At 43.6% G+C, this 19,748-nt stretch overlaps 3 protein-coding genes across 6 annotated transcripts in view; 1 reads left to right on the top strand and 2 right to left on the bottom strand.

The window, feature by feature from the left end:
• Positions 1 to 4,200, bottom strand: part of LOC143902614 (uncharacterized) — a 106,597-nt gene extending 102,397 nt beyond the window's left edge. Inside the window, exon 1 of the mRNA XM_077415681.1 lies at positions 3,688 to 4,200. The gene's annotated coding sequence lies outside the window, so the exon portion shown is untranslated. The remainder of the gene's footprint in view (positions 1 to 3,687) is intronic.
• Positions 4,201 to 7,676: 3,476 nt separating this feature from the next.
• Positions 7,677 to 13,789, top strand: Taz (tafazzin, phospholipid-lysophospholipid transacylase). 2 transcript variants are annotated; one of them, XM_077415730.1, is made up of 5 exons: positions 7,685 to 8,009; positions 10,191 to 10,319; positions 11,261 to 11,504; positions 11,876 to 12,130; positions 12,238 to 13,789. In XM_077415730.1, the coding sequence occupies exons 1-5, from the start codon at positions 7,730 to 7,732 to the stop codon at positions 12,275 to 12,277; spliced, it is 948 nt and encodes a 315-aa protein (XP_077271856.1). In that variant the 5' UTR covers positions 7,685 to 7,729; the 3' UTR covers positions 12,278 to 13,789. The 2 variants fall into 2 exon arrangements, with proteins under 2 accessions (XP_077271857.1, XP_077271856.1); XM_077415731.1 differs by lacking the exon at positions 10,191 to 10,319 and having other exon boundaries at positions 7,677 to 8,009.
• On the bottom strand, positions 13,495 to 19,585 carry LOC143902638 (PX domain-containing protein kinase-like protein). 3 transcript variants are annotated; one of them, XM_077415726.1, is made up of 9 exons: positions 19,119 to 19,585; positions 18,294 to 18,482; positions 18,112 to 18,208; positions 17,484 to 17,908; positions 17,228 to 17,404; positions 16,708 to 17,118; positions 16,413 to 16,569; positions 16,270 to 16,335; positions 15,819 to 15,975 (listed from the first exon to the last, which is right to left on the bottom strand). In XM_077415726.1, exons 1-8 carry the CDS (start codon positions 19,218 to 19,220, stop codon positions 16,319 to 16,321), a joined length of 1,575 nt encoding a protein of 524 aa, XP_077271852.1. In that variant the 5' UTR covers positions 19,221 to 19,585; the 3' UTR covers positions 15,819 to 15,975; positions 16,270 to 16,318. The 3 variants fall into 3 exon arrangements, with proteins under 3 accessions (XP_077271850.1, XP_077271852.1, XP_077271851.1); XM_077415725.1 differs by having other exon boundaries at positions 16,291 to 16,335; XM_077415724.1 differs by lacking the exon at positions 16,270 to 16,335 and having other exon boundaries at positions 13,495 to 15,975; positions 19,119 to 19,583.
• Between the last annotated feature and the right edge of the window lie 163 nt (positions 19,586 to 19,748).

Here is a 19,748-nt window from a genome sequence, read left to right as displayed (position 1 = left end):
GTTTGATTACGCACTTTTATTTTTCAATGATGTACATATAATCTTGTAACTATCTAAGTAATCGAAATTGATCCCGGAAACGGATAACCCTATAATATAATGTAACTATACAAATTGCAATCCAGCATTATGGTTACAATTTTAGCGAAGGAAAATTCATCTCGGAGCACCACGGAGAATATCGCTACGCCGTGCGGGGGTCGATTATCCTGGCATAACTCTAATGCCCCGTATATCATCGACAAAAAGCCGGATACAATTGCAATTTGAACTCGATTCAAGTAATCGTGGAATCTCTGCGGGCGATAAGAGCAGACGCCAAGGCTCCGGTCAAGACTCACCTGCCTTCGCCGGACCACCGTAAGCCATTGAAATTTAACAGCACCACCGGAATTGAACGATAGACGTGTACGTTCCGCGCGGCTACAGCTGACGCGCGCGGAGCGCCGCGGCCGCTACAAATTACACCCGGTAATTCAGTTCCTTGACCGCAAAGTCCCACAAGAAGTTAAGTCCATCCCCGTGGCGCGCGAGAGTGAACGACCGCAGCTTCCCGTGTTGGTTCATAAGTCACTGGCGGGCCGTTAGATCACAAAAGCGCGACGAGAGAAAAGAGATTTCGCGAATGTCGGCCGTGTGGCGCGAAATACCCAACCGCGCCGCGCGCCAGAGAGATTCGACGCGAGATATCCCGCCAATTCGTGAGAATTTATTAGCGGGCGATCGTGCGCGTCCACGTCCGCCAACCGAACCGCGCACACCCGCTATCACGCGGGAACTTCATTCTCGCTGCGGTTTAACTCCATTACGATCGCTTTCATATCGGAATTCTGAAATATGGATGATGGCATTTGTCAGAAGCGACAAATGGAAGTACGATGAAATTGATATCTCGCGCTTTCTCGTCGAAACGCGGGAATCGACTCTCTTTATAATTTGATATATATATAATTTAAACTTTCTAATTTTCATAAAAATTAAAATTAAGAATATACTTTCATCTTTTCAATTGCAGTATATCTCGGAGAGTTTTATACGTATACATAATATTAGTAATATTGAAAGCAATACTGGAGAAAAAGAGAGAAAGGGGAAGAGAGATAAATGCGGGGATGTACTCGAGTCGAGAGCTGCTACTTCGTGCGGAAGTTAACGGCCGCGAGTGGCAGAGGGGCCGCGCCGCGCCGTATTATAACCGATCACCGGGAAGCCCCGGCCTCACGTATTCGCCCCGAGCTTTGTCTTAACGATGAGCGTACGCAAAGTTACCGCCGATCGCCGACTCATGCTTGCGAACGTTCCTCGCATCCGCGCGCGCGTACGTCATAATGCGAATCATTGCCACCGTACGCGCACGGATCCGGACGGACGCGTATACAAATCTGTCGGCGAACGACAGATTTGTCCCGAGTCACGCGTCGCCGCGCGAAAAGAGGACAGGCTGGTAAACGTCCAGCGTAATTTAGCGGGAATGTACAACGAGCTGAACGAGGACTCGTGCGCATCAAAACACGTGTAATCGTGTATTGACACGAATTTGCAAAATCCTACCTTACGTAAAAAGATCTTTGTGTGAAAAATATTACGAAATATATATTAATCTTCTCCCTCTAGAGATAAGAAGATACCGCGATTGAGACGTTACTTGTAATATATATAAGTATTATAATATCAAAGATCCAATTCGATACGTATAGTTATCACCTTTCCTAGGTGTCATTCTCAATTTGTCGCGAAAAATCGCACATGTCGTGGGCACGCGATCACCATTCGTCGAAAATTTACAGCATCGTTCGCTTTCACGCATCAGGAGTTCGTACTCCGCGAGCTAATACGCGATTAAACGCGCGAAAATGATTTACGCACTCGGTCTCTCCGTCGTGGTCTCCCGCCGGATATAGTGCGCTGGGACCAATTCGGAGAGACTGGTTGTCTCGAGTAAACAACGAACGCTCTCACGCAACGGCGCTCGCACGCCAGGTGTGATTTTCCGCGTCGACGAGCCCCGTTGATCCTTTAAATGAAACGCGAAATAAGGAAAGCGGGGTACGCGGACGCACGGAGAAGAAGCGGAAAGACTGCGGCACTCGCGCGGTAATTAGTACCTTTTTGCGTCGTTAACGTTTAAGCGAGTGAACGGCGATAGCGCGAACGCAGGCATGTTAATGGGCGCGACAGCGAGCGTGTCCGCGAGTGTTTTCTCCGCGCCCCTCTTGTGCTTTATAATTCGTGAAACGACCAATTAACGTTACTAGGAGAAGAAAAGTAGGTGGTCTCTCATGCCTCTCCTTCGTTCGCGTCCCTCCAAATGGAACCCGGGGGTTTCGAGACCTCCCGTGCAAGGTGGCACACGGGTTACCGGCCGCATCAAATTGTTTCCCCGAAGTTCGTTTTCGCGAAGAAGCTTTTCGAGAAGATTAAACCCTTTAACGATTACGCTTGTGCATGTCGAGCGAAATTGAGGGATAAACGTCGACTTTCTCAAGTGACTTTGTCAAGCCAGGCAACAAAAGTTTGCTTTGTCAATTAAATAGTACGACTTGTACGGTTAATTAATTTTTTTCTAAACGTTAACGAGCAATCTTCTTTCAAAGATACGTTAGAAAAACAATCTTGATTTAATTTGCGTAAGAAATTACGGTTTATTCGTTTTTTATAGTAACGTGTCTATTTCAATTTAAGAAAATTAATTTTCGTGAACGTCTTTACGTTAAAATTTCTCAACGATTTGAAAAATGCCGAGTTTTATCATATTTCTATCGAGCTACCGGTAATACGAGACATTCAATATCAAGCAACATCGCCAGATAGAAACATGAAACTGACAAGTAAAGTTAGGAAAGCAAACTTGAAACAATATGTCGTGCTAAAAGATTTAGAAATATATGTTGGAACTCGCGGATCCGACAAAAAATTCAAAATCCTTGCTTTCAGCGTAATTTTTCCGGGATATAAATTTTTACAATTCATAAAAAAAAACAATATCTAGAACGAAATACACGAGTTTTCAAATTCAAGGAGCTCCGTGACAAATTTTCGCTGCGAACGAGAAATCGTACGTCCAAAGCAAACAATAGAGATATATGTTTGTTGCGGGATGCACCGTCAAGTTTAATGTCAAAGACCCCTGACAGGGGCGTTATTAAAATCCCCGCGGCGCACTACCACGCCTAGCTGGGGATCGGATCGCTCCGCATGACTCGGCGCGCGGTATCGGGCGTCCCGTCCACCAGGAGTCGGCAAACTATGACTCGCGCGTTTCCCCGGCACAAAGACTCCCGACTCTTGACTCCCGATCCGCTTCGCTCGCTCTCTCCGCGAGAGTATCCCCATCCCATGCCGCGTCTCCTACAAAACGCGGCACGCCGATCGCGACGCGAGACGCGTCTTATCTCCCCGGAGCGGTATACAACCGGGGCAGGCAGGCTCCTCCGTTTCTTCCGCGACGAAAGAGACGGAGCACACGGCGCGCTCCACTGCCGCGCCGCGCCGGTCGAGGCGAGCCGAGCCGAGTCAGCCGAGTCGACCTGCGAAGCGGAGCGGAGCAGCGGAGAGCATGCGCGCGCGAGCGCGCGGTTGCGGACGCCGCGCGGCTTCTCGGTATCGTCACGCGGACGTGTGTGTGTGCGCACGCGTCCATATATGCGTACGTACGTACGTACGTACGTTATGTATGCGCGGACGTACCTGTTGCTGCTTTCCCTGTGCGGCGCGACGCCAATGGTAGCGTCCCCGGTGAAGTCCAAACGGGATCACCGGCGAGATGACGCCGCTCCTGGTCCCGCGACGTCGACGTCCCGCACCTTCTCCGTGGCGTTGACGTCGCGCGAGTACAAACGGATCACTCCCGTATACCGACACGATTCCGAAAACACTCGGGCGTCCTTCGCGACTCAGGTATCACGGACGTTCCGGCGCATCGCCGGGTATCGGCGCGCGAGCGTGCCGAGTGCCGACGACGCACCTGCACCCGACGCACTTGCCGCGACACCACCGCGAGCTGTCCGCGAATTCACCGCGCGACGCCGTGGGACGAGCGACGGCGACGACGCCGACGCGGCGGCGGCGGGCATCCTCGCGGCATCACACCGCGACGCGAGTGACGCGCGCGAGTCAAGGCCGCGAACGTTCGAAAACTCGACCCGCGCTTAACTTCGCCGCACACGCCGTCGCCAACCGCCGAGCCGGCCGAACTCGGCGAACTTCGCGTCGTCGCGGCCGCGGCGGCGAGACGCCGAGCACCGCCGCGAGGGCGCCGAGGGTCGACGGGGCGACTTCGCGTCGTTGACAACCTCCCCACAGTCCCCACGAATGATGACCGATCGACTCTCCCTCGATCGAGAAACTCCGAAAATCCCACGGCCGGATCACATATCTCGCGGAACCGTCGTGCGCAAACTCAAGAGAAATCAGAACTCAATCGCGATTTCGGAGGCACGAAGCCACGGGCGGCGAGAAAGAAGAAGCGCGCGCTTCTCTCGCGATCGGCACCGGCGAAATATTCGGCCGACCTGTTAACACGTTACACCGCCGGCGCCGAGGGTTGCCTTCGCGTTCGACACAGCGCCCCAGCACGAAGAGTCGCGAGACTCGGGTCGGGTCGAACTGGCCGCCGAGATGAGGCCCAACTCCCCACTCCACTCCGCCTCGACTGGTCGTCGCCGCTCGTCGCTCGTCGCTTCTGCGATCCCCTCCCTCCTCCTCCTCCTCCTGCCGCGCCGCGGATGCCACTGGACGTTCTCCTTACCTTCTCTCCCCTCCCTCCGTCGCCCCTCTCGCGCTCCGTGGTCCCGACTCAATGCTCTCGCAGCTCTCGCATCATTGTGTACCTCCTGTTCGCTGCTCTCTTCTCGAGAACCCTCTTCCTCTTCTTCTTCTTCTTCCTTCCATCGTTTCTCCTTGCACGCGCGCAGCAGATTTTCACCCGTGATCGTAAATGAACGTGCGATCGACGACGACCGTCTTTGCGAGTCCGACGGCTCGCGTGTCGATTGTACTCGCGGTTAACTGCCCGGCTGCGCGCGCGCGCGTTTTCGCGGAAAGTTATCGGAGAAGGTTCCCGGAGGACCGATCGCCCGGATTCTGGGAACTCGCCAATTAACTCGCTCCCGTCGTCGCTCAATCGATTCTCTTTGTCTCGTTAGATCAACGTTGTCGTAGCTGCAACGCGATGAAAAAAAAAAAAAAAATCAGATAAAAAATCTAATCGGTCGTGGATCACGAATTGGCCCGAGAATAACGCCTCGTAATAGACCTTCGAATTATCCGCAAGATCGTTCCACCGTCGTGCGTTTCCTTTACACTTCCGGTGCTCGTATAACGCAACAGACACGCACGCGGCACGCTATCGTCGTACATTATCGTACGTACATACGTCGTACGTGATTCCGCTCGCCTACCTAGAATAAGAAGGATCGTGATTTTTTAACAGGAGCGTTTTCGGGAGGAAAACATCGCTCGCTCGCTTGGTTTACGTTCTCTCCCGACGCGCACGCGAGAGAGAAGATTTTATATTTCTTTTCGCCTCGACCCTCGACGGACAAGACCCCTCGTTTTACACTCGAATCGTACTTTTCCCTCGTGCCCCCCTCAACACAGCGCCCTTCTCGTTTACTCGGTTCGTAGTTCTCGGTTCTCGGTATCCGCCTCTTCTTCCCTTCTGTCTCTCGTGCGCGTCTTTTTTCCCACGCTTAATATTCCGCGCTCCTTCGTTTTCCACTTTCTGACCGCTCCGCGCCCGCGTGCGTGCCCGGGGTCCGGCTCTCTTCGTTACGCGCGCCGCGATCGCCCGATCGTCCGACCGCGGGGTAATTAAAAACTGTCCAAGTTACGTTCTAGTCCTGCAATCAGCATTGCCGCACAGATAAAAAAAAAAGGAATAATCTTGATATGAAAAAGTGTATCTTTAGTTCCACTTTTCAACGCGCGCGAGTCTTGAAATGAGATTATTATATTGGCGTTAAACGAAGAAAACTTACATTATATTAAACGCGACGCCGTTCGAATCCGAATCAATTCGTTCTGTATAGTAATGTTCTATCGATGACTGAAAATAACGCAATTTTATTCTGATACCGTGCGATATTCGATTAATAAAGTTTAGTTAATGATTTATTAAGATAAACTGCTATAATATGAAGGTAAAAATACACGACCAGAATTCAGCACGTGCAAAATGTGTATCGAACGCATTGTGCGTTCGAAATTGCACGGAATGCGTATATTGTTTATAAACGTTCGATATATCACGACTCTTCATTACATGGATTACTCGATTCTATGATTCTATGATAGTCTCTCAGCTTCAATTTCACTGACGAATGATTACCAATGCAAGCCATTCTTTTTTTAAACTATTTTCATCAAAACTACTCGGGGTTTTTGTGACAAAAGAAATATATCATTGAAAGATGTTTCTCTGTTGCTGTCAAATAAAGTTACAGAAGGTTTAAAAACTTGTAATTTATATAAAAATACATCACGCATTGGTAATCTTTTTCTAATTTCTTCGGCAGCGACGACATAAAATTGCAAACAGTTTTGTCGAATACTTGGAATTACATCTGCATGTCCTTCTGTGATTAATTTATCAAAATATTTCTCGCACTCCGATTTTAAATTAATATTGTCAATAGGTTTATGATTTTCCTGCTCAGAAAATATTATACTTGTAAGTAAGTCTTTTAATGCTTCAGGTTTTAAAAAGTTTTCACAGAAATGTCTGTAAGAAACTTTAAGGAATTTACAACGCAACAAATGTATTCTTGTTTCCGCAGCTTGAAAGAAAGCATTATAAGCGTTAAATAAATTCAACGCATATTTTAAAAATAAAAAATATGCTTTGACTTCTACATTATTCATTATGGATAATAAATGCATCCCAGACTTATTTGTTTTATCGCTAATGACCATTTCGTTAAGAAAATATTTTATAGTATCCCACGACTCTCTCGAGTAGTCTGTCGACACATAAGTAATGTGAAAGCCACCGAGTATCGCATAACTTCAAAATTTGGCGATTTTTTTCTTGGAAACATTCGCAAAATTCATCGAAAATAGCTGAACGCTTCGGACTGCCGTTAATATAATTTGAAATTTTTCTGAGGAATTCTTCACGGAAAGGGGAGGTATTTTAGCGCACGCAGCGTGCGCAGCTAATACAGCGGAATGGCTTGAACATGAAAATGTTAATAAATTTTTTACCGAGATTAAAGTTAATCTCCATTAGTAGAAATGGACATAAGAGATTGCAAATTAGAATCAGCGAATCTTCTTCCGTATCGAATCGAGGTATACTTTTCTCGAGATAAGCGAGATCCTTCTCGAGCAACAGCCGGCGGTCCGTGAAATTATCGCAGACGCGAGCGGTCGAATCGTTTTCGAAAGCGAACTCGCGTGCTCGCGAGTCGCTGAACGCAAGATGCAATAAAATACGGTCCAATCGTTTTAACCGCCCGACAAAAATGCGCGCGAGTCGCGTATTCGCAAACCGGTGTCGGCAGGTGACGAGCGGAAAGGAAAGAGACGGCCTAAATTCTAAAATTAACGCCTGGCGCCGCGCGCGTGTTAATCGTGCGGGAGCGCGGCGAACCCCCCTAAATCTGATTTCGCGCTCACATCACAGGTATATAGACACCGCGGGCAGTGCGGGCACCGCAGCTCGGCCGCCGTCGGTCGCGCTCGGGCGCGCTCGCGCGGCCACGTGACTCGCCGTCGCGAAACGCGAAACATGGCGCGCGGGACTCGCCACGAAGATGGCTGCCGCGCGTTACGAAAGACCGGACGGATCGGACGATCTAACGCGGGGAAGCCGTTTCCCGATCGTTCAGACAGCCGCCGCGCCGCCGTCCGCTCTCCTCAGTCGTCGGGCACGGTGGTGGCCGCCGGCGCGATGGTATACGACATCAAGTGGATCATACCGAAACTACGGCAACACCCGTCCCGGCTGTGGAACATCGCGAGCAGCATAACCTTCGCGGCGGTGGGCATTTTTTCGAAAATCATCATAGGTAAGAGGACGTCGTCCGCGCCGCGTGCCGGTCCACACGCGCGAGGATTTTATTCGGCGCGAACGGCCCGAAACCTGGATCGGCTCGAGCGAAGTGATTTACGGTTCGCCGTGCCCGTGCGATTTCGGAGTCGCGATCCCCGGGCGACGGTAGGTATACAGGTGTACGCGTGCGAATTCCCCTCCTCGTGTGTGCTCCGTGCACGAGAGCCATTGCCACGCTCGGTCGCGCGTGCCGTGTGCCGTGGAACAGGCGCGAAGATTGAGTAAAAATATATAGCGTCCGCGCCACGGCACGCGGCACCTCCGTCACGATCGACGTTAGTTAAATTGATGGCGTGATCGTTGTCGCGCGGAAATACCGCATAAGGCATGTGCTCGTTTACCGTCGTGGACAACGAAGGCCGCCGCGCCGAGAACGTCCACGTTGTTACGGGAGAGAAAAAAATTAAATCGCGAGAGTGCTGTACGTCCGCGGAGTATATTCGGTACGATCAGGCGTGTAACGATCACAATTGCGATATGAGATGATGAAAATAAACCTCATCTGCCAATATCATTTTCTAGAGAGAGAGACAGAGAGAGAGAGAGAGAGAGAGAGAGAGAGACAGAGAAAGAGGTCAAAGTCATTGTATCATCATCAATCATCGTGGTTAATTACAGCGGCTATTGCTTGTTGAACGGACCGCTGTCGACGACGGAAATACGCTATGCAGAACGTCATAAATAAGTATAGTTTTGATAACAAGACATTCTTAATGCTTTCCGAATTATTTCGAAATTAGCATAGGAAGCAATTTATCATGTAACGTGACAGTTCAGTGATTTCTACAAATTCTGGTTACGACGAGAGAGAGAGAAACGAGATTTCTTTTTCAAATTTTAATGTGTTTATTAAAGTGTTTGGCACAGATGGATGCATACAGGTTTTCACGTCATAAAGTTTACATTTAGAGCTGTTAAATATAATTAAGCATAATTCACAAAATTACGGAAATGCATTTTGTGGCATCTTAATTTAAATTTAGATTCGGGGAGAAAAATTATATTTTAAATTATAATTATATAGATATTAAATCATATATTTTTAATCAAGCTACAGTATCGTAAAAATGCAATAAATTAAGGCGATCTAAAAATAAATATCAATCGGGAAAAATGAATTCGAACAAAATAATTTTTATAGAAACTTTCAGTTCGGCTAAGCTCATTAATTTCCTCTTTTCTCTGACGTCAACGGAAACTAATTGTTTATGAGTCGATAACGTTTTTGTACGACATATCATCCATTTCTAGTATCAACATTTGTTCACATTGATTTTATTTTTGCATTTATGTACGCGCGATATTCGTATCTTTTGATAAACTTATCGATTCACACAGAAGCTATATGACTGTCGATATTTTTTATGCCTAACGATAAAGTCCGTGTTTTCTTGCGCGTTGTCCGCATTATTTGACAAGAAATAATTCGATAAACGCTATGATAATTTATGCATTTGCGTATAAACGTGTCCACTTTGCATGCGTCGTAGATCTAAAGGTTACTTGTATGCTTTCTGACTTGCAACAAACGGCCTTTTGTGACGTAATCACGGCAATTTAATATGTAATTTAATAACACGCTGACCACCGCCGATTGTTTTGCACGTTTTACAGAGGATAAAGTCTCGAGCTCTTTTTATTCATAGGAAAAGCATTAAACATTAAACATCGTTAACTTCAATCGTAACGAAGCATTAGCTGTCGTTAATTCTCTCTCTTTCTCTCTCCCCTTCTTCTCTCCTCCCTCCCTCCCACTGTCTGTTTACGTAATTGAAAATGATCGTGTACCAAGCGGATAATTACGGATAACGCCAAAATATAACTATTGCGTAAGGCAATGGAAATCGGAGCATTTTTTTCGAGTACATAGTTTCCGCGTACAGAATATCTCGATCGTGCGAAAGTCTAATTTCTTAAATCTCCCAATTGACAGGGTCGCGACGCCGATTAAACCCCCGCAATGATTTTTTCGCGTCGTGCGTCAAGATCGGAGGCCTGAAACCACACCACTTCCCGCGGACCTCCTCGGGACTGCTACCGCGATCCGAATCACCGCTCTCTCTCTTTCTCTTTCTCTCTCTCTCTCTCTCTGTGGCGCGCGTAATCTAACAAAGAATCTCTCTCTTCTGCATTTAAGAATGGCTGAACAAAACGACAGTGTACAACAAGCACATTATCGTGCGCGCCTTAGACCTCCGGCCGAAAAACGTCCCGCTCATTACCGTGTCGAATCATCACAGTTGCTTCGACGATCCGGGTATATGGGGTAAGAAACTTTTTCCCTTCCACGTCGTTTGTTAAATGTCTTTCGGCATTGCGCATAACAACGTATCATCAGTCCCCCGTCCCCCCCCCTCTTCGCGCACAGCCTCGCGCGGGCCTTAAGACCCGCGTTTGCGCGTTTGCACGCGGCTGATTTATCGTCTCGAGAAATTGAGAAAAATAAAATGCCGCGTGCGCGCGAACGTACGAATCGTCCGGGGTGTAAAGTGCCCGGCGGTCCGTTCATTCGCCGTCTAATAAAACAGCATGCTTCGAGGCGCTCTTTACGGAGCCGCGGACGCAATGAAACGCTAAGGACAAAACACAATGCCGCATCGCGGCGATGTGGGGTCGACGCGCCACCCGGTTGTTGAACGAAGAGAGATTTAGATAAAAAAAAAATCCGATCGTTCATCTCGCGATCGCAAAAAAAAATGTTATTTTAATTAAAATTACCGATAACTGACGCATCGGAGCGCGACAGATTTGCTTTCTTCCTAAATTACTCGAGGTTTAATCTCCGAGATACGGAGTGTCATTAACCGACAAGTTATAGCAACGATAAAACGATCAGCGTACGAGAACTGACTCAACGTGAACGAAGAACAATGACGATGACGTCTATTAGTTGACAATGAGACAGTAAACGTGAATAATGTTTGCGTCGTTCGTTTATCGATGACCCATTTATCGCTCTTCGTTCTCTTCCTTGTACTTCTTTGTTCTTGGTTCCATTGTGTCCCTGGCATTTAATTGCGTGCCGGTAATTGGGAGCAACTTTTTTCAAGCACTTTTTTTTTTTTATAAATGATAGTTTTTTGTAGTCTCGACATTCTCTATATGCGTTTTGTCCCTCTTTTGAGACGTGTTTTTCTTTCTCAGAACGACGCCGATATGCGATCGAATGAAAGAATTTAAGACAGAAAATCTTCTGAACTCATTTAGCGACCCTGGACATCCGGCACGGATTTAACCGACGTAAGATACGATGGTCGCTCGCCGCGCAGGACATTTGTTTCACGAATGTCTGGCATTCCTACTTTTTCATGCTCGGCAAGTGCATACCCATCGTCCGAGGTGATGGCGTGTATCAGGAAGCCATGGACTTCTGCATCGAAAAGCTGGCCCTCGGCGAGTGGGTGCACGTCTTTCCCGAGGGAAAAGTCAATATGCTTAAGGAAGAAATGAGGTTCGTACTCGAGTTACTTTCGTAATCCTCCGCTCCAAGACGTGATAACGCGATTTGTACAATTAAAAATGCGGAACCTTTGTAATTTGCCATTTATATTTTTGAATCGACGATGAAAATCGATTCGATGGAAATGGGATAAATTTCTGTGACAATAGATTATTACATTTAAATGTTGTCTTATTTCTGAAAGAGAGATATCTTGGGGAGATCGCAAAGATCGCTTTTTAAAACTCCATTACTCCATACATGAAAATATTTATATACGAAATGGGGTAGTACTAGAGATAAGCGTAGATGAGCATTTTGCAGAAGTCACGTTAATAATATACCACAGTCAGCGAGATTATACGATCGATGATATTGTTTAGGTTGAAATGGGGTGTGGGTAGATTAATATTAGAATCGCCCGTTACGCCTATCGTAATTCCTATCTGTCATCTCGGTATGGATCAAGTACTTCCCAACGAGCCGCCGTATGTGCTTAAAGTGGGAAAAAGAGTTACCATGAATTACGGTGAGCCCATAGATTTTAGCGGATTGCTGGCCGAATTGCGGGAGTCAAAAGCGAGTGAGATGGAAGCGCGAAAAGCGATAACTGATCGCATTCACGAGGAGCTTTTAAGGTAGCGCTGTAATTAAATCATCCTAACGTTTCGAGCGTTATTGAATAATGTTTGAAGGAACGATGCAGAGCAAAGAAAGCGAAAAAAAAATATTTAAAAATTTTCAGATTGAAAGCAGCAACGGAAAAGCTTCACGCTAAGTTATGACGAAGATGATACCTTTTCCGTCGTCCTTCCGTCTAGCCAAAAATATAAAGAGAAATTGATACGTTAACAAAAGTGAGATTTGTATATGTAAACGTAAATCTGTGCGAAATCAGTTTCCTTTTTAATGCGTACATTCGTATTGTAATAGTATTTTTGACAATATTGAGTAACGTAATGTGAGCATCAATTGTATGAGAAGTCATTCTACGACCTATGACGTTTCCATCGTTTTTGTAATTAATCCACGTGACTCTCCGAGAGATCACTTGACACACGCCTACATAATGTATCCGAAAAGTTGCGCATTTAATATACTCTTGCAATTTTAGATAATCTTCGATTAATATAAAATTGAGATTGTGTGTTTCATCTATGAGATTTATTTTGTTGCATTAATCTCAAGTATAGACTTATTAATAAACTTTATTTTTGATTTTTATTGGTTTCATTACAGAGATTTAATTTTTAAGTTATAAATAGTGACAGCAAATAGCACATTTTTATGAACAAAGAATTGAGATTGCAACTTTGTCAAAGATTTGTAGCGAAATAAAAGTGCACGAGCTTTCGATACATTTTTTGCTAATATATTCCTTCTCGGAGAGTTAGATATTTCTTGGATAACGTCTATTATACCGCCTTGTATAATATTTTATAAATATCTATATACAGAATGTCCCACTTCTCGCGCGCAAAAGTAGGATCTCTTGTATATGTGTATTACATATGTACATAGTACGAATAATTATAACACTATCATTATGATTTTACGATGATTGTCAATAAAAGTTTTGATAGTACAAGCGGAGACTACGTAATGTGCAACTGAGGTTTAATGTAACTATAAAAAGAATCGTGCCAGTACCTCATCCATTAATTTTATTTTTGGAGATCTAAGGTGTCACTATTAGTGCGAGTATAGCGTACACTTGGCCATTATTGATTATATGCTTCGTGCTCTCGTTATACAAGCACCGTGCCAATTAATCGATTTGTACTCGTTTTGCTAAGAGTGTAATAGGTATTCACGTTTGCAGTTGAGATGAATGAGCACTGCAACTAATGCACGGTGCGTGGAAGATACCACTCGTAAGTCGTAATGTTGTAATTTTAAAATTTGCATAAAAACTCGGTTAAAAAGCATGGATGTAGATGCAGCATGGACGGGAAATGATTTTTGCTACTTTGTTCGATAGCTGTGAAAAAAAGCCAATGTATTCGTTCGCCGATGATGCATGATTTTTTTTTGGATATTTATTGCGATATATTTAAGTCGTTACAACAGCTGTTATTATGACAATCGCATATCTATGTACGCTCCCGTGCGTGTGCGTATATACACAATGTCGAATACACATACTTTTATACTATATACATGGACTGCTATCAAAATTTTTGGGGCTATTCGAACGTGATAAATTTATATGTATCATATACTTGTTGAATATATTATTAAGTATTAAAATATCGTCTTTCTCTATCGTCTGAAATAAAATTGTCTTGTTTGTTTTATAGTTTGACATTTCTCTTAACAGTAAACGTAAAATTTGTTCCCTTCCCTAGAATACGTAAGGTTCCTACACGATTTCTGCGTGCTATGTACACTACCTGTTTACAAATTACGTGTGAGGCAATGATTCTGCAAAGGGTAATCTAAAGTAACGCATAAAAATCATGATAATTACAAAAGACTCTTAAAGAGCTTGTTAGTCGATTCTGAAGATTTTATTACTATGTGCACGACACAATTTATTATCATAAAAGAATAGTATTTTTGTTGCCGATAAATGTTAACTCTAGATCTATCGTCCTTCGGCCAACATCTGTTTTTTTTTCTAAAAAATATTTATATTATCAAATACATTAATACATACTCTAGAGTAATGTCGCGGTATTTTTTGCAAGATTTGGTTGAACGTAAAATTTCATGAAACTACATGAACTTATTTCTTTATATTTTTGAGTGTATATAGACAACCTGTTGGAAGCGGATCCTGAAGAGTAGAAATAAATATATAATCCTATATATATATATATATATATATATATATATATATATATATTTCCATCTTATTATTTATATGCCTTTTGGATTATTTTCGTCACCATCTGTGCCAGAAGTCATTTGACGAATCATAATTTTACAATTGCCATATACATCTAAGACAATAAGTGTATTAAAAGGTATGATTATATATTACAGGTTTCGTTATAATATCCACAGACAAATTGATTATACAGGACATATACTTGACCGTTGTCAACATATAGAAATAGATTATACGCTAGGGCCTACACAACTGCTGGTATCATATTATCTATCAATACGAAGACCGCATATCCCTTGGCACGTTTTTAAATTTGTAAAACTGGACATTCCGGTCTTACAAGCGATACAAAAGCGGCGTACGATCCCTGCATTGTACAGTACGAACACGAACTATGTATTTATACTATATATTATGTATATCATAAACTTTGAATAGACAGAACAGCAGATGAGTATAACGAGAGAAGATTTTTACTTAATATACATACATATTATCACCCCATTGTGTATCACTGCCTTCTTTATTTTCTTTTTTTATTTAAACAAATTTGATATATATATATATATAGAAAGAGAAAAAGAAGATCTGATTATATAACAATAATGTAAAATCGATCGCGAAACTTGGCCCGCGTTAAACAAGATATGTTACAAAATTCTACGATGCTATTAACTGTGTAAGAGAGAGATATGTTGGACTAGAAAATGGAATTTCTCCAATAATTGTATCGCGAATGTACATCCTTGATTTACAGTCGAACAGTCATAAAAGTCAAAATAAATCTAAAAATGTTTCAAATTGCTCCCAGCATAATTGCTGTATGTAAATTAGATAATATATAATTATATACTCCTATTATTACGTTATACAATATCTTTTTTAAATTACGTAATCTCTAGTGTATACACAAGTGGAAAGAATGCGATATGAGACGACTCGTAAAGATGGCAAATTTTTCAAAGCAATTGATATTTTGATTGGTTGTTCTGTACGTTTAGGCTCGTTCCTGGACGGCAGATCTAATACAGACGAAGCAAGCATTGCATTATATTTCGTAAAAACGCAGAATAGGCCAAACGGGACTAATACCGATCATATATATATAGAATATCACAAATTTAATAGTGTATTCTTAATATAATTGCTTTAAGCTACAATCCACTTTACGTGGCGAGCATCAATAAATAAAATATTGAAATTTTTTAATTTGTAAAATGCAAGTGTCGCGATCGAAAAGAAATGATATTCGGTACAATTAGGAGTCACAAGAAGCACAATACAGCTATCATCCAGACCTTTGAATTCATCATTATAATCTAATAGATACGTTATCTTGTCCTAATCAAGCAAGGGAAGTTCTTTGTTCGACATCGCACAACAATCACGCTAGACTTGAAATAAAAAATCTGCGTGACTTTTTCTTTCTTCTATATATCTAACATTTTTAACGATGTCCATTTGTAATCCTTCGCAGTCTATTTTTGTCAAAATTGCAAATACTTCCGAGTAAAGCAGCACGGTCATTTGATGATTTTGATACACTATTCGACGCACCACCGGATGCTTCACATGGCGGTGGCAACGAAGGTGGTGGTGGAGGAACACCTTTGCCAGGAACTGCATTTGCTTGCGTAATTTCCACTGAACCTTTAGTGGAAAAAATTAAAATAACAGTAGACTCTTCATGACATTTCATTTTAGAAAATTCAACAAAAAATTGTCTAATTCGTCTCTTTAAGGAAATGAGAGTAGCTGATCATATCTGACAATTACATATTATAGTCAACATCAAAAGATCTCTAAAAGTATGCACTACATAAGCAAAGGGTATAATTAAAAAATACGTTCATACGGAAAACCTGCAAAGCAATGATGAGAGAAAATCTTACAAAATGAAAATAAAAATAAAGATAATTGTAAAAATTTGTTAAAGATTAAGACCTGAACGCTCGAATGACCTACGTGAAAGGAATGACCTCAGTACGCGCCATCAACTTTTGTGTCCAGCTAATCAAGAGATGTAGAAACGTAAATGTCAATTAGCATTGACGAAAATAGCAACGAGGAACGTTACGGTGACTTACGAAGCGATGGAGGAGTTAGCGTTCCAACGCTGGTAGCCGTGGAAGTACTTGTTGGACTGTCTGAACGCTCTGGGCTTTTACCATTTATTTGCTTTGTCCCGTTCGTACCCAGTTGTGAGGAAGAACGTTGTTCTTGCGCCAATTTCTGCTCTTTTCTCTGTAGACAGAATATACAATCGAAAAATGAGATTGCATCTCGATCAATGATCATTTTTCACATTCCAGGTTCCTTCTTATTTCATTTATATATATATATATATATATATATATATATATATATATATGTAATACCCACCAGTTTATGTTTTCGTTTCTTCATTTCTTCTTCCGAGCTCATCATTTCTTGTACCTTCACAAGCCTCTTCTGATGTCGGACGACTTTCTGTTCATCGCGCAGTCGTTGTTCGGCTTTGTTTACAGCTTCTTGTAAAGCCTCCTTCAAATGATTGCTCAGTTTAAAGTACGGCTTCTCCACGGTGCCAATTGCCAACGCAGCGCGCCTTGCCGATTCGAAGAATGGGTGTTGCAACAGCTGCATCACTGTTGGCAGATCTTGTTTCAGAGCTTCCGGCGATAAGATGACTTCCAACAAATTTTTTAGATTTGCTTCGCAATGCGGTAAATCGGAGCACGTTGCCTCCAAAAGCGGTCGTCCGAACGCCATTTCGTACAAAACATGCCCAAATGAGTATACATCAACTTGAGTCTGTAAAGAAAAACGTATCAAACTTAATAAATGTAAAAAGATAACTCGTACAGAGAGAATACTTTTTCGAATAACCGATAACGTATATATCATTATCTCCATATATTACCGTGGCGTGTAATTTGCGCCTTTGAACCACGTAAGGTCGGTAAAACGCCGGCAATCCTATGAGTCCATTTTCTATGTCCAATAATTTAGCGCATCTTGGAGTTAAAAGAACATTGCCGGTATGCAAGTGACCGTAAGGCAATCCTTTTTCGTGGAGATAGCCCAAAGCCTCTAATATCTACACATCGTATTATTAATTATAAAGAGTAATTTCGAAATATCTCATTGTAATATATTTTTGTGTGCAAATTATTAACCTGGTAACCGTACGTGGCAATTTCCTGCACGGTTAGTGATTTTATTTGTTTAGGATTGCCATATTTTTTGATAAACGGTTGTTTAGGCTTGGTAATGCATAAAACGTCACGCAATGTGCCCGCCGCATAGAAATTTCTTATCGTTAGCGCCCCGTTGTCCGTAACATGCTGGTGTACTATCGGTTCGATGTAAGTGTGTCGTAGAGAGCCTAGGGTTTTGAAAACCCCTTGTATATCTTTATCTTGCAAGTGCTTGTCAGGGCCGAACTCGACCCAAGCTAGCAGAAGTTCCTGTTTCGGGTTCTGGCGATTTTTCACCGTATAATAATGCTTTCTCAATCGCCATCCCATATCGGGGATGGGCTTGCACACTTCGAAATTGGCATCGCTTCTTAATGCTAATGACACTTGTTGCAGTGCGATTTCTAGAAAAGACGAATAACTTGAACATTTCGCGCATTTGCTCGCATTTAATATCTAGAAACAAATTATACGTCTTTATAAAAAAGACGTTGAAAAAGATTCGTGCAACGTGTAAAATATTAATCTCAATTAAGATATCAGCCCGTCGATCGACATTGCGCACCGCGTCTTTATAACGCTCTGTCTTAGCGAGCGATCAGCTTACCATGTAACGGTGCGGTGTAATTCTCAGGGTCTAAAAACTTTTTCATGGGAAGCGAAGATGCCAGTATAGGATTCATTAGTACTATGTTTAGATAATTCTGCAAGAAAAGGCGGATTATCTTCTACTTATCGTGTCGCACGAACGCGGCGCATAAAAAGTGAACGTCTCATATTGGGATGAACCTGCAGTGCTATTTGTCGCTGAGCTATAAAGTCTGGCTCCATGTTACCAATAATCCTTTTAGGTGGTAGTGGCAGGTCGAAGCCAGATATGGATAAAGCTGCGTTGAGCTGTACGAAGTCATTGTAACGTCGGCTCACTCTCCAGGATCTTTCGGAAAGCGGACCTCTCTGCGTTTTGATTACGTATTCCTAAACAAACCACACAGTTCTCAGTATGCGTTTAACGATTCGGTGCAAAGTGGGATTATGAAAACTAAGTTCGAGAAACGTAACATGGCAGCTGACTGTACATCCTCCAAATGATGCGTATATAGTCATGTACATATGTATACGTATGTTAGTATGTTACGGTAAAAGCGTAAAATTCAGTAAATATATACGCTTATAGTGAAATAGAGAGGTGGGGGGCACAGCCTCCCACAAAACCTAATCTAACCCAATCCAATCTGTATCGTTGTGTCTGATATTGATGTTGCTTATTAAAAGATGAAATTTGAAACATAAACTTTGGTAAATGTATACACCGACTAGTAAGCGTATACATTTACCGATTTCACGCTTTGACTGTGGCATATAAAAAGCTAACGTACAAAGCAAACATATACTAATACGTCATAATGACAAAACGTAGCTTCAATCTTAACGGGATATAAAGGAAAATTCCTACGACGGCTTTAGTTAACGAGACGAGACAAACAGGTCGAGATGATTACAGGATAAACCGTGAGGGGAAGAGAGAGAGAGAGAGAGAGAGAGAGAGAGAGAGAGACGGGAGGCGGCTAGAGAAAGAGGGAACGGAGGGAACTCAGAGAACGCAATATATACCGTATGTCCGTCGATGGTCCTCGCATTTTCGATGACGCTCGTCAACCGCTCCGTATCATCTAACAGCACTTTATTCGTGTATCTCTTCTCGAATAAAGCCATTGATCGTTAGTCCGACGCGAGGCAGGGCCCGTACGGGGCCGATTGCGTTCGTCTCTCGCACAGTTTCCGCGCGTCGCCATACATGACGCGCTTCTGCTTCATTTCAGCATTCGGGCGAACGCACGACGTGACGCGACGCGACGGCAACGGCACTGGCTGGCGACGTGGACGGCACTCGCTCGGCAGTGACGACGGCGGCACCACTTATCGCGGAATACTTTCAATGTCAGCGGTCCACGACACACGACACTGCACGACACACGACACCACGTACAGACGCACGCAGGGAGGTGACGGAGGTGTGCGACTTCAGTCGCAGCTCGCAGCTACCCGTATCGCCGCATCGCGTCGCATCGCCGCGCAGCCGAATCTCGACTCGACGGCGCTCGCCGACGCCGACGGCCGAGCGACTTGTCACCGGTCTCATGACAGGATTGACAGAGTGACAGGTGGATTCTTAGGACGAAGCGTCCGGGATTGTACCAAGTCCTGTCTTAAAATTGTCCATCCAGCTGTTGAAATTGATCT

The sequence above is a fragment of the Temnothorax americanus genome, unplaced genomic scaffold (genome assembly GCF_048541705.1).
Source record: "Temnothorax americanus isolate GAGA-0224 unplaced genomic scaffold, ASM4854170v1 Scaffold4, whole genome shotgun sequence".
Taxonomy (NCBI): domain Eukaryota; kingdom Metazoa; phylum Arthropoda; class Insecta; order Hymenoptera; family Formicidae; genus Temnothorax; species Temnothorax americanus.
Note: the sequence above shows the minus strand (reverse complement) of the source record. Positions and strands in the feature narration are given on the sequence as shown.

What these genes read in the sequence shown, in the direction of transcription:
- Taz (XM_077415730.1), top strand. Translation starts at nt 7,730, where the DNA reads ATGGCGCGCGGGACTCGCCACGAAGATGGCTGCCGCGCGTTACGAAAG. An exon ending in ATGCTTAAGGAAGAAATGAG is followed by an intron (nt 11,505 to 11,875) that starts GTTCGTACTCGA and finishes GATATTGTTTAG; the next exon opens with GTTGAAATGGGGTGTGGGTA. An exon ending in ATTCACGAGGAGCTTTTAAG is followed by an intron (nt 12,131 to 12,237) that starts GTAGCGCTGTAA and finishes AAAAATTTTCAG; the next exon opens with ATTGAAAGCAGCAACGGAAA.
- LOC143902638 (XM_077415724.1), bottom strand. Translation starts at nt 19,220, where the DNA reads ATGGCTTTATTCGAGAAGAGATACACGAATAAAGTGCTGTTAGATGAT. An exon ending in TTACACCGCACCGTTACATG is followed by an intron (nt 17,909 to 18,111) that starts GTAAGCTGATCG and finishes CGTCTTTTCTAG; the next exon opens with AAATCGCACTGCAACAAGTG. An exon ending in GCTAACTCCTCCATCGCTTC is followed by an intron (nt 15,976 to 16,412) that starts GTAAGTCACCGT and finishes TTTCCACTAAAG; the next exon opens with GTTCAGTGGAAATTACGCAA.